This window comes from Canis lupus, chromosome 25, assembly GCF_011100685.1.
Source record: "Canis lupus familiaris isolate Mischka breed German Shepherd chromosome 25, alternate assembly UU_Cfam_GSD_1.0, whole genome shotgun sequence".
In the NCBI taxonomy this organism is placed as follows: Eukaryota; Metazoa; Chordata; class Mammalia; order Carnivora; family Canidae; genus Canis; species Canis lupus.
Window position 1 is genome coordinate 69,974 of NC_049246.1, and position 14,901 is coordinate 84,874.

Here is a 14,901-nt window from a genome sequence, read left to right on the forward strand (position 1 = left end):
ATTCGATTCTTTTCGATTCGATTCGATACTTTTCATTTCGATTCGATTCTTTTCGATTCGTTTTGATTCTTTTCGATGTATTCAATTCTATTATTTTCGATATGATTCAATTCTTTTCGTTTCGATTCGATTCTTTTCTATTCGATTCTTTTCGATTTGATTCGATTCGATCATTTGGATTCGATTTGTTACATTTCAATTTGATTCTTTTCGATTCAGTTCAATTCGATTCTTTTCGATTTGATTGGATTCTTTTCTATTCGATATGATTCGATTCGTTTCGATTTTTTTCGATTCGTTTCGATTGGAATCTATTCGAATCTTTTCGATTCAATTCGATTCGATTGATTCTTTTCGATTCAATTCGATTATTTTTGATTTGATACGATTCGATTTGATTCTTTTTGATTCGATTCAACTCAACTCGATTCTTTTCTATTCGATTTTTTCGATTCGATTCTTTTCAATTTGATTCTTTTTGTTTCAATTCGATTCGATTCTTTTCAATTCGATTCGATTCGATTCTTTTCGTTTCAATTATATTCTTTTCGATTTTATTTGGTTCGATTCTTTTCAATTCGATTCGGTACTGTTTGATTTGATTCTTTTCGATTCAATTTGATTGGAATCGATTATTTTCGATTCAATTCGATTCGATTCGATACGATTCTTTTCGATTGGATTCGATTTGATTCTTTTCGGTTCTATTCGATTCGATTCTTTTCAATTCAATTCGATATGATTCGATTCTTTTCGATTCAATTCGATTCAATTCTTTTCATTTTGATTCGATTCATTTAGATGTTATTGAATTCGATTCTTTTTGATTCAATTTGATTCGTTTCGATGCTATTCAATTTGATTCTTTTCGATTTGATTCGATTCTTTTCGATTCGATTCGATTCAATTCTTTTCGATTCGATTCGATTCTTTTCGATTCATTTCCATTCTTTTCGATGTATTCGATTCTATTCTTTTCGATTCGATACGATTCGATTCTTTTCGATTCGATTCGATTCAATTCGATTCTTTTCAATTTGATCTTTTCGATTCGGTTTGATTCTTTCCGTTTCGATTAGATTCCTTTCGATTCGTTGCTTTTCGATTCGATTCAATTCGATTCTTTTCAATTCAATTCGATTCGATCCTTTTCATTTCGATTTGATTCTTTTCTATTTTATTTGATTCAATTCATTTCAATTAGATTCGATACTGTTCGATTCGATTCTTTTCGATTCATGTCGATTGGAATCTATTCGATTCTTTTCAATTTGATTCGATTCGACTCATTTTGATTCCTTTTGATTCTCTTTGACTTTTTTGATTCGATCTTTTCAATCGATTTGATTCGATTAGATTCTTTTCGATTCAATTCTTTTCGATCGATTTGATTCTTTTCTATTCAATTCTTTCCAATCGATTTGATTCTTTTCGATTCGATTTGATTCTTTTCGTTTAGATTCGATTCTTTTAGATTCGATTCGATTCGATTCGAATCTTTTCATTTCAATTAGATTCTCTACAATTCGATTCTTTGGATTCGATTATTTTTGATTCGATTCGATTTGATTCTTTTCGATTCGATTCGATTCTTTTCATTTCGAATCAATTCAATACGATTCGATTTGATTACTTTTGATTCGATGCAATTTGATTCGATTTTTTTGAATTGATTTGTTTCGATTGGATTATTTTCGATTTGACTCGATTTGATTCGATTCGATTATCGATTCAATTCAATTCCAATTATTCTCGATTCGATTCGATTCAATGATTTTTTATCCAATTCGATTCAATTCTTTTCGATTCGATGCGATTCGATTTGATTCGATTCTTTTCGATTCTATCAATTCGACTTGATTCTTTTCAGTTCGATTAGATTCTTTTCGATTTGATTGCATTCGATTCAATTCTTTTCGATTCGATTTGATTCGATTCTTTTCATTACGATTCAATTTGATTCGATTCTTTTCGATTCGATTTGATTCTTTTTGGTTCAATTCGATTCTTTTCGATTTGATTTGAATCTTTTCTATTCTTTTCAATTCGATTCGATTCGATTCTTTTCGATTCGATTCTATTCAATTCGATTCGTTTTTTTCGAATCGATTCTTTTCGATTCCACTCCTTTCGACTCAATTTATTTGGATTCGATTCTTTTCGATTCGATTCGATTCTATTCTTTTTGATTCGATTCAATTCGATTCTTTTTGATTCGTTTATTTTCAATTCTATTCGAATCTTTTCTATTCAATTAGATTGTTTTGACCCAATTCGATTCGATTCGAAACTCTTCGATTCAATTCTTTTTGATTCGATTCGATTCGATTGTTTTCGATTCGATTCAATTCTTTTCGATTTGATTCGATTCTTTTCAATTCTTTTCGATTTTTTCCATTCAATTATTTTTATTTGATTTGTTTCGATTATTTTCAATTCGATTTGATTCGATTCTTTTCGATTCGATTCGATTCTTTTCTATTTGACTTGATTCTTTTCTATTCGATACGATTCGATTCGATATTTTTTTATTCGATTTGATTCTTTTCGATTCAATTCGATTCGATTTTTTTCATTTCGATTCGATAGCTTTTGATTCGTTTCTTTTTGATTCGATTCGATTCGAATCTTACGATTCGAGTCTTTTTGATTCAAATTCCTTTCTTTACCAAACGAGTCAATTCGATTCGATTCTTTTCCATTCGATTTGATTCTTTTCCATTCGATTCGATATTTTCGATTCAATTAGATTCCTTTTTGTTAGATTTTTTCTATTCGATTCGATTCTTTTCGATTTGATTTGATTCTTTTCTATTCGATACAATATGATTTGATCCTTTTCGATTCGATTCGATTCTTTTCAATTCGATTGGATTCGATTCTTATATTCAATTCGATTTGATCTTTTTCGATTCGATTCGATTCTCTTAGATTCGTTTCGATTCGATTTTTTTCGTTTCCATTCTATAGTTTTCTAATCGTTTCTTTTCTATTCGATTCAATTCGATTCTTTTCTATTCGATTTGATCGAATCTTTCTATTCGAGTGTTTTTTATTTGAATTCCTTTATTTTAGAATCGATTTGATTCGATTCTTTTAGATTTGATTCGATTCAATTCTTTTCGATTTGATTCTATTCTTTTTGATTCGATTTGATTCAATTCGATTATTTTCACTTCCATTCGATTCGATTCTTTTGATTCGGTGCGATTCGATTCAATTTTTTTTGTTTCCATTCTATTCGATTTTTTTGATTCGAATCTATTTGATTCTTTTGATTCGATTAGATTCTTTTCCATTCGATTCTTTTCGATTCGATTCGATTCTTTTCCATTCAATCTGATTTGATTCTATTCGATTCGATTCGAATCTTTTTGATTCAATTCGATTCTATTCGATTTGATTCTTTTTGATTCGATTCAGTTAGATTATTTCATTTCGATTTGATTCTTTTCGATTCAATTCTTTTCCATTGAATCTGATTCGATTCGTTTCGATTCTTTTCTATTCGATTCTTTTCGATTCAATTCTATTCGATTCTATTTGATTCTTTTCGATTTGATTCGATTCTTTTCCATTCGATTCTTTTCCATTCGATTCGATTCTTTTCAATTCGATCTGAATCGATTCATTTCGATTCTTTTTGATTCGTTTCTTTTCGATTCAATTCGCTTCGATTCTTTTCTATTCGATTCGATTCGATTCTTTTCAATTTGATTCAATTCGATTCTTTTCGATCGATTCATTTTGATTCTTTTCGATTCTATTTGATTTGATTCTTTTTTATTCGATTTGACCGATTCGATTCTTTTCGATTCGATTCAATTCGATTCTTTTCATTTAGATTCGATTAGATTCAATTCGATTCTTTTCGATTCGATTTTTTTCGTTTCGAATCGATTCATTTCGATTCGATTTGATTCTTTTTGGTGCGATCAATTCGAATCTTCAATTCTATTCTATTCGATTCTTTTCTACTCGATTCGATTCTTTTTGATTCGATTCAATTCGATTCTTTTCGATTCGATTCAATTCGATTCTTTTCATTTAGATTCGATTAGATTCAATTCGATTCTTTTCGATTCGATTTTTTTCGTTTCGAATCGATTCATTTCGATTCGATTTGATTCTTTTTGGTGCGATCAATTCGAATCTTCAATTCTATTCTATTCGATTCTTTTCTACTCGATTCGATTCTTTTTGATTCGATTCAATTCGATTCTTTTCGATTCGATTCATTTTGATTCTTTTCGATTCTATTTGATTTGATTCTTTTTGATTCGATTTGATTAGATTCTTTTCGTTTAGATTCGATTCTTTTCGATTCGATTCGTTTTGATTTTTTTCATTTCGATTCGATTCTTTTCGATTTGATTTGATTCTTTTCGATTCGATTGATTTGATTCTTTTCAATTCTATTCTATTCGATTCGATTCTTTTCAATTCAATTCGATTCTTTTTGATTCGATTCGTTACGATTCTTTTCGATTCTATTCGATTCTTTTTGATTCGAATATTTTCGATTCTTTGATTTGTATCTATTCGATTCTTTTGATTTGAATCGATTCTTTTCTATTCGATTCCATTTGATTCTTTTTGATTCGATTCGATTCAATTCTTTTAGATTTGATCTGATTCGATTCTTTTTGAATCGATTAGATTTTTTCGATTTGATTCTTTTAGATTCGATTCGATTCTTTTCATTTCGATTCGATTCATTTATATTCAATTCTTTTCGATTCGATTCGATTCTTTTCATTTTGATTCGATTCTTTTCGATTCGATTCTTTTCTATTCTATTCATTTCAATTCTTTTTGATTCGATTCTATACGATTGGATTCTTTTCGATTCTATTCGATACGATTCGATTCTTTTCGATTCGATTCGATTCGATTCTTTTTGATTCGATTCGATACAATTCTTTTCATTTCGATTCTAATCGATTCTTTTCGATTCGATTCAATTAGATTCTTTTCAATTCTATTTGATTTTTTCGATTTGATTCTTTTTGTTTCAATTCTATTCTTTTCGATTCGATTCTTTTTTATTCAATTCAATACGATTCTTTTAATTTGATTCCATTCGATTCTCTTTTACTCAATTCGATTCTATTTGACAATTTTAGATTCGATTCTTTTTGATTTGATTTGATTCGATTCTTTTCACTTAGATTCGATTCTTTCAATTCGATTCTTTTCAATTCTATTAATCGATTCGATTCTTTAGGATTAGATTTGTTTTCTATTCAATTCGATTTGATTCTTTTCGATTCGATTCGAAATGATTCTTTTCAATTTGATTCGATTCGATTCTTTTTTCATTTCTATTCGATTCAGTTTGATTCTTTTCGATTCAATTATTTTCTATTCGATTCGGTTCGATTTATTTCAATTCGATTCGATACGATTCTTTTTGTTTCGATTCGATTCTTTTCGATTCGATTTTTTATTCGATTCTATTCGATTTTTTCGATTCGATTCTTTTCGATTCGATTAGATTCGAATTGATTCTTTTCGATTCGATTTGATTCTTTCGTTTCAATTCGATTCTTTTCGATTCAATTCGATTCTATTCTTTTCAATTCTATTTGATTTGATTCTTTTCGATTCGATTCTTTTAGTTTAGATTTGATTCTTTGCGATTCGTTTCTTTTTGATTGGATTCTATTCTTTTCGTTTCGATTCTTTTCAATTCGATTCAATTCGATTATTTTCGATTCGGTTAGAAACTTTTCAATTCTATTCGATTCTTTTCGATTCGATTCGATTCTTTTCGATTCGATTTGATAATTTTCGATTCCATTCGATTCTTTTCCATTTGATTCTTTTCTATTCGATTCTTTTTGATTCAATTCTATTCGATTCTTTTGATTCGATTCGATTCTTTTCGATTCGATTCAATTCTTTTCCATTCGATCTGATTCGATTCATTTCGATTCTTTTCGATTCTATTCGATTCGATTCTTTTCTATTCGATTCGATTCGATTCTTTTCGATACGATTCAATTCGATTCATTTCGATTTGATTTGATTTGATTCTTTTTGATTCGATTTGACCGATTCGATTCTTTTTGATTCGATTCGATTCGATTTTTCTGTTTAGATTCGATTCTTTTCGATTCGATTCTTTTCGATTCATTTCGATTCAATTCGATTCTTTTCAATTCGATTCATTTTGATTTTTTTCATTTCGATTCGATTCTTTTCGATTTGATAGATTTGATTCTTTTCAATTCTATTCTATTCGATTCGATTCTTTTCTATTCGATTCGATTCTTTTTTATTCGATTCGTTATGATTATTTTTAATTCGATTCGATTATTTTTGATTCAAATCTATTCAATTCTTTTTGATTTGTATCTATTCAATTCTTTTGATTTGAATCGATTCTTTTCAATTCGATTCGATTCGATTCTTTTGGATTCGATCGATTCAATTATTTTCAATTTTATTCTATTCGATTCGATTCTTTTCTATTCGATTCGATTCTTTTTGATTCGAATCAATTCGATTCTTTTCAATTCGATTCATTTCGATTCTTTTCGATTTGATTTGATTTGATTCTTTTTGATTCGATTTCACCAATTCGATTCTTTTCGTTTAGATTCGATTCTTTTCGATTCGATTCAATTTGATTCTTTTCGATTCGATTCGTTTCGATTTTTTTCGTTTCGATTCGATTCGATTCTTTTCGATTCGATAGATTCGATTCTTTTGAATTCTATTCTATTCGATTCGATTCGATTTGATTCTTTTTGATTCGATTCGTTACGATTCTTTTCAATTCGATTCGATTCGATTCTTTTTGATTCGAATCTATTCAATTCTTTTTGATTCGTATCTATTCGATTCTTTTGATTTGAATCGATTCTTTTCAATTCGATTCGATTCAATTCTTTTCGATTCAATTCGATTCGATTCTTTTCGATTCGATGCTTTTCGATTCAATTCGATTCTTTTCGATTCGATTAGATTCTTTTCGTTTAAATTCGATTCAATTCATTTTGATTCGATTCGATTCGATTCTTTTCATTTCGATTTGATTCGATTCTTCTCAATTTGATTCGATTCTTTTCGATTCCATTCTTTTCAATTCGATTGGATTCAATTCCCTTCGGTTCGATTCATTTCAATACGATTCGATTCGAATCGATTTTGTTCGATTCGATTCGATTCTTTTCAATTCGGTTCTTTTCGATTCTATTTGAATCTTTTCGATTTGATTCGATTTGATTCCTTTGGATTCGATTCGATTCGATTTGATTCTATTCAATTCAATTGTTTTCGATTCGATTCGATTCTCTTCGATTCGATTTGATTCTATTCGATTCTTTTCTATGCAATTTGATTTGATTCAAAACTATTTGATTCAATTCTTTTCGATTCGATTCTTTTCGATTCGATTGTTTTCGATTCGATTTGATTCTTTTCAATTTGATCGATTCTATTGTTTTTTATTCGATTTGATTGGATTCGATTCTTTTCGATTCAATTCAATTCGATTCAAAACTATTCGATTCAATTCTTTCGATTCGAATATTTTCAATTCGATTCAATTAGATTCGATTTGATTCTTTTCGTTTCCATTCGATTCGGTTCTTTTCTATTCGATTCGATTCTTTTCTATTCGATCCGATTATATACAAATCTATTCGTTTCGATTCTTTTCGATTCAATTCTTTTGATTCGATTTGATTTGTTTCAATTCAATTATTTTTTATTCGATTAGATTCGATTCGAATTCCGATTCAATTCGATTCTTTTTGATTCAATTTGTTTCGATTCTTTCCGATTCGATTCGATTCTTTTCGATTCATTTCGATTCGATTATTTTTGATTCGATTCGTTTTGATTTGATTCGATTGGATTATTTTCGATTCGATTCTATTCGATTCGATTCCTTTCGATTCGATTCTTTTCGATTCGTCGATTCGATTCTTTTGTATTCGATTCTTTTCGATTCGATTCTTTTCATTTGATTCGATTCAATTTGAATCGATTCTATTCAATTCTTTTGGATTCGATTATTTCTATTCAATTAGATTCGATTCGATTCTTTTTGATTCGATTCTTTTCGATTCAATTCGATTCAATTTGATTTTTTTCGATTCGATTCTTCTTTATTTGATTCATTTCGATTCTATTCGATTCAATTTGATTCGATTTGATTTGATTCTTTTCTATTCGATTCGTTTCGATTCAATTCTTTTCTTTTCTATTCAATTTGATTCTTTTTGATTCTTTTCTATTCTATTCGATTCGATTTGATTCGATTCAAATCTTTTCAATATGATTTTATTCTTTTCGATTCCATTCAATTCAATTCGTTTCGATTCTTTTCTATTGGATAATATTCGATTTGATTTGATTGTTTTCTATTGTATTCGATTCAATTAGATTCTTTGCTATTCTATTCAAATCGATTCAATTTGATCCGATTCGATTTGATTCTTTTCTATTCGATTTGATTCGATTCAAATCAATTCAATTTGATTCTATTCTTTTCGATTCGATTGTTTTCTATTCGTTTCGATTCTATTCTTTTCTATTCTATTCTTTTCTATTCTATTCGATTTGATTCTACGATTCCATTCTATTCTATTCTATTCTATTCTATTCTATTCTATTCTATTCTTTTCTTTTCTCTTCGATTCGATTGGATTCTATTCCATTCGATTCTTTTCTATTCTATTCGATTCGACTCAACTCGATTCGATTATTTTCTATTCTATTTGATTCGATTCCATTCTTTGCTATTCTATTTGATTTGATTCAATTTGATTCGTTTCGATTCAATTCTTTTCAATTCAATTCCTTTCTATTCGATTTGATTTGATTCAATTCAATTCGATTTGATTCTATTCTTTTCGATTCAATTTGTTTCGATTCGATTCGATTCTTTTCTATTCTATACGATTTGATTCTTTTCCATTCTATTCTATTCGATTCGATTATTTTATATTCTGTTTGATTCGATTCATTTCGATTCCTTCGATTCGATACTTTTCTATTCGATTCAATTCGATTCTTTTCGATTTGATTCGATTCGATTCTTTTCTATTCGATTAATTTGATTCTTTTCTATTCAATTTGATTTGATTCTTTTCTATTCTATTCGATTTGATACTATTCGATTCGATTCAATTTGATTCTTTTCTATTCGATTCGATTCTTTTGTATACGATTCGATTCAATTCAATTCTATTTTTTCTATTCGATTCATTCGATTCTATTTGATTCTTTACGATTTGATTAGATTCGATTCGATTCGATTTTTTTCTATTCTGTTCGATTGGATTCGATTCTTTTCTATTTGATTCGATTATATTCAATTCAATTCTATTCTATTCGACTCGATTTGATTCTTTTCTATTCTATTTTTGATTCGATTCGTTTTGATTCTTCTCTATTCTATTCTATTCTTTTCTATTCTATTCCATTCGATTCATTTCGATTCGATTCGATTCTTTTCTTTTTGATTTGATTCGGTTCCATTCGATTATTTTCCATTCGATTTGATTCTTTTCGATTCTTTTGTATTTGATTCGATTCGATTCTTTTTTATTAGATTAGATTCGATTCGAATCGATTCTTTTCTATTCGATTGTATTCGATTCGATTCAATTCTTTTTTATTCTACTCTATTCTATTCGTTTCTATTCAATTCGTTTCGAGTCGATTCGATTCTTTTCTATTCGATTTGATTCTATTCTCTTCTTTTCGATTCTTTTCTATTCTAGTCACTTCAATTCGATTCGATTCATTTCGTTTAGATTCCTTTCTATTCGATTCAATTCGATTCTTTTCAATTCTACTCTATTCTATTCTATTCTATTCTATTCTTTTCGATTCGATTCGATATATTTCTATGCGATTCTCTTCGATTCTATTCGATTCGATTTTTCTCATATCGGTTCGATTCTATTCGATTCGATTTTGTTCTATTCGATTCAATTCGATTCTTTTCTATTCTACTCGATTCGATTCGATTCTTTTCTATTCGATTTGATTCCATTCAATTCTTTTCTATTCTATTCGATTCTTTTTTATTCTATTCGATTCGATTCGTTTCAATTCGATTTGTTTCTTTTCTATTCGATTCGATTTGATTCGATTCTTTTCTATTCTATTCTATTCTATTCTATTTAGTTCGACTCAATTCTTTTCTTTTTGATTTGATTCGATTCAATTCCATTCTTTTCTATTCATTTCATTCGATTTGATTCTTTTCTATTCGATTCGATTCGATTTTTAATTCGAATTGATTTGATTCGAATCGATTCTTTTCTATTCGATTGTATTCGATTCGATTTGATTTGATTCTTTTTTATTCTACTCTATTCTATTCTATTCGTTTCTACTCAATTCGATTCGATTCGATTCTTTTCTATTCGATTCAATTTGATTCTTTTCTATTCTATTTGATTTGATTCAATTCTTTTCGACACTTTTCTATTTGATTCAATTCGATTCTTTTCAATTCTACTCTATTCTATTCTTTTCTATTCGATTCGATTCTCTATTTTTCTATGCGATTCTCTTCGATTCTATTCGATTGGATTCTTCTCATATCGATACGATTCGATTCGATTTTTTTCTTTTCTATTCGATTCAATTCTATTCTTTTCTATTCTATTCAATTTGATTCCACTCGATTCGGTTCTTTTCTATTGTATTCGATTTGATTCTTTTTTACTCTATTCTATTTGATTCGATTCGATTAGTTTCTTTACTATTTGATTCGATTTGATTCTTTTCAATTCTATTCTTTTCTATTCGATTTGATTCTTTTCTATTCTATTCTATATGATTCGATTCGATTCTTTTCAATTCTACTCTATTCTTTTCTACTCTATTTGATTCGGTTCTTTTCTATTCGATTCGATTCGATATTTTTCTTTTTTTTTAGGATAAAATGTTTTATTATTAAAATAAAAAACTTTGTATAAAAGCATTACAGATCTAAAGCTCTATTTACACTTATTGATTCAATGTCCAATTAGGCATCAAACACTGAACATGCACAGCATCAGGCTGCACATGCAAAGAAAATGGACACACAAACACTTAGATTCCACCTCTATAAAATGATTTGATTAATGCAAAAGGGGAGGGGGCAGGACACGTGGAATCTGCCCAGAAAACTAAAAGGGCAGAGATGTCCAGTTAACAAACTGTTGAAAGTCACCCAATTCCAAAAAGGCACTTCTCATTGTTATAAAAGTGCTTAAAACCGGAATGTGAACCCTGTGCCTGGTTTATAACTTCAAGAAAGCGAATACTGCAAAGACTGGTAGTAGTACTATCAATTTTCCATACAAAATGATCAGGAATTAATTTGAAACACCTCACAAACAAATGGAAATAAACCTGGCCAACTAAAATTACAATGAAGTGTTAGAGCATGAATCCAAGCTGGCCTTTTCCTGAAGCCTCAGCATCCTAATTCCCTGGGGGGTCTTTTCTACGATGATTTTGAGCATAGCAATGCCCACAGACCACGGCGCAGGGACTGGGAGAGCCAGATGTACCACTTAACCTCCTAGCGGAAGAAAGCATCAGCAACTAAGTCTCAACTGGGACACCGTGTAAAAGCAGCACGATACACAGAATACTCTCACAAGAGGCATCCAAAGTAATATACTCCACTTTCCGACAATTACTCCAATTTCTCCACATGGTTTTAAGACTTGTGTGCCTTGATTCTGTTAAAAAAACATCAACTAGTATGAACGCTACATCTTAAATTATACTGCTTTCTTGTAAACAAGCTAGAAGGCTGTTCTCTGGAATTCAATAGATGTAGTTAGTAAACATTACTACTGTGTTTCTAAGTGCTTGGTTTTATGGGTAGATTCCGGGGCTATTTCAACGCCAATTAAATCAAACATGCTTTCGTAAAATTGCCATTTAAGAAGAATTCAGGAATAGAACGGTGGGAGAGAACCACTGGAAGCAGAGGGGGATGGTATGGGGTAGGGAGGAAAAAAAGCAGAGGAGAAACGGCAGGAGGGCAAAGTATAGCTGGCTATATACCTCTGTGATGCTCAGAAACACATGTCTAACGAAATTAATGTGATTTGCTTTTCCTATAAAACTGACTGATCATCCAAATTCTTAACTCGGGTTTCAAGCACATGACAAAATGGAAAACTTCAGGAAGATTTGCACAGTGGAGGGACGGACAGTGGATCTTCAAAATGCTATGCTTGCATTTCGAATTCCTGTTTCAGGCTTTTCAAGTAAGCATGCATGTTCCCAAAGCCATGATATTTGGCTAAATACACAAGGACCCCAGTTGCACACCTCCCATCTCGCTGTCGGCAGAAACTGCAGTTGCAGATCCTGCGGCAAGGTGGGCAATGCCAGTTTGGATCTAGGAGAGCATCCTTGACCTCTTCACCATAACGGTTTCGAAGGCAGGGACCACAGAACTGGCCTCGAACGCCCCAGCACTCCGGGTTCCTGCAGTTTGTTTTGGTATCAATAGTTTTCTGGCGGCATTGATGGCAAGTAGATCCCAATGTACGGTTATAGATCTTCTCTCGAGAATTGTTGCAGATGTTCTCCAGCTCTTCCTCTGTAATTTCTTCCACCGGGCGAATTATATGTGGAAGGGTCATGGATCCAGTGCAACGACTTCTGGGCATGTCATCTTCATTCATGTAGTTGTCCACGGTCTTCCTCTTTCTCACCAACATATACTTATCCTCCTCCTCCTCCTCCTCCTCTTCTGTGGGTAGAGCACTAAGAGACCCAAGGATCCGGGACCTTGACCTGGTAAGAGGACGAGCTCTTCGTTCAGGGTTTCTCCTGGAAGCAACACCCGGGAATGTACGCCTTCGGGGTGTCTTTGACTGTGAACTGGGGCCTGGTAGGGAACGCCTTCCAGGGAATGAGCCAGGGAAGCTTTCTAATTCCGACATTAGTTTTGCAAGCATTGCTTTGTTTTGCTTTATATTTAAAGCTCTTTTCTCCAAAAAGTTCATTCCATTTTCATCTTCTGAATCGGAATTAGAATCAGTCACAGAATTCTCAGAGGGTTCGGGGGGCACTGCTCTTTTGCTGGCGGCTCCCCTGGTGTTCTGAGTTGGAAACTTCATGGCCACTCGGAGGGGTCCGGACCGTCTGCACTGGCTGCGGGTCTTACAGCCAGTGTGGTCTGACTGCAGTCTCATTCCATCTTGTATCTCACTCTCTGAGAAACCGCAAAATGATTCATCGTCAGAGTCGGCATGAAAAATACTGGCCAGTTCTTTAGTGACATCTGGCCTTGGTTTCTGTAAAAATCCACAATGGTCTAACACATCTTGCACCTCACTTTTGTGTTTGCAAAATTATCAGAAGCAAAGCTGTCACAACTGTCATCAGAGGATGACGACGTTTCCATGGAAATCAACTTCACATATCTAAATTTCTTTACGTTCTTCTTTACTCCGTGATCCTTTTGCCGCACGCGGCGAGCGTCCATGCCGGCGGCGGGCGCGGAGCCGGAGAGCCGAGCACGGCGAGCGCCGCGGTCCCCCGATTCGATATTTTTCTATGCAATTCTATTCGATTCTAATCTATTCGATTCTTCTCGTATCGATTTGATTCGATTCGATTCGATTTTTTTCTATTCTATTCGATTCAATTCGATTCTTTTCTATTCTTTTCAATTCGATTCAATTCTTTTCTATTCAATTCAATTCGATTCGACTCGATTGATTCTTTTCTATTCTATTCGATTCGATTCGATTTTTTCTATTTAATTCGATTCGATTCAATTCTTTTCTATTCTATTCGATTCAATTCTATTCTATTCTATTCGATTCGATTCGATTCTTTTCTATTCAATTTGATTTGATTCTTTTCTATCCTTTTCTATTCGATTTGATTCAATTCTTTTCTATTCGATTCGATTCGAATCTTTTCTTTGATTCAATTCGATTCTTTTCATTTTATTCGATTCGATTAGATTCGATTCTTTACTATTCTATTCGGTTCTATTCGATTCTTTTTATTCTACTCTATTCTATTCGTTTCTATTCTATTCTATTCGTTTCTATTCATTTCGATTTGATTTGATTCTTTGTATTCGATTTGATTCGATTCAATTCGATTCGATTCTTTTCTATTCGATTTGATTCAATTCGACTTGATTCGATTCTTCTCTATTTGATTCTATACTATTCTATTCATTTCGATTCTTTTCAATTTGATTCGATTCGATTTTTTTCTATTCTATTCTATTCTATTCGATTCTTTTCTATTTGATTCGATTTGATTCATTTCAATTCTTTTCTGTTGAATTCGATTTGATTATTTTGTATTCTATTCGATTCAATTAGATAGGATTCGATTCTTTTCTATTCTATTCAATTCAATTCTATTTCTTTCTATTCTATTCTAATTGATTCGATTCTTTTCTATTCTATTCTATTCAATTCGATTCTTTTCTTCTTGATTCGATTCTTTTCTATTCGATTCGGTACGATTCGATTGTATTCTATTCGATTCTATTCAATTCATTTCGATTCAATTTGATTCTTTTCTATTCGATTCGATTCAATTCTTTTCTATTCAATTCGATTTGATTCAATTCTATTCTATTCGATTCGATTCTTTTCTATTTGATTCGATTCTATTCGAATCGATTCTTTTCTGTTTGATTCTATTCTTTTCGATTCGATTCGATTCTTTCATATTCTATTCGATTCGATTTGATAGATTCGATTCTTTTCTATTCTATTCTATTCTATTCTATTCTATTCTATTCGATTCGATTCCTTTCTATTCTATTCTAATTGATTCTTTTCTATTCGATTCGATTCGATTGTTTTCTATTTGATTCGATACGATTCGATTCAATTCGATTCAATTCGTTTCGATTCAATTCTATTCGATTCGATTCAATTCTTT

At 31.2% G+C, this 14,901-nt stretch overlaps 1 protein-coding gene and 1 long non-coding RNA gene across 2 annotated transcripts in view; one reads left to right on the top strand and one right to left on the bottom strand.

The window, feature by feature from the left end:
• The window catches only part of LOC119865888, an 86,448-nt gene that overhangs the window by 23,500 nt on the left and 48,047 nt on the right, over positions 1–14,901 (top strand). The window lies entirely within an intron of this gene.
• On the bottom strand, positions 11,012–13,521 carry LOC606761 (cell division cycle-associated protein 7). Its single transcript, XM_038573105.1, is given in 2 exon segments — positions 11,012–13,321; positions 13,324–13,521. Coding segments are annotated over 2 exon segments (1,266 nt in total). The 5' UTR covers positions 13,472–13,521; the 3' UTR covers positions 11,012–12,203.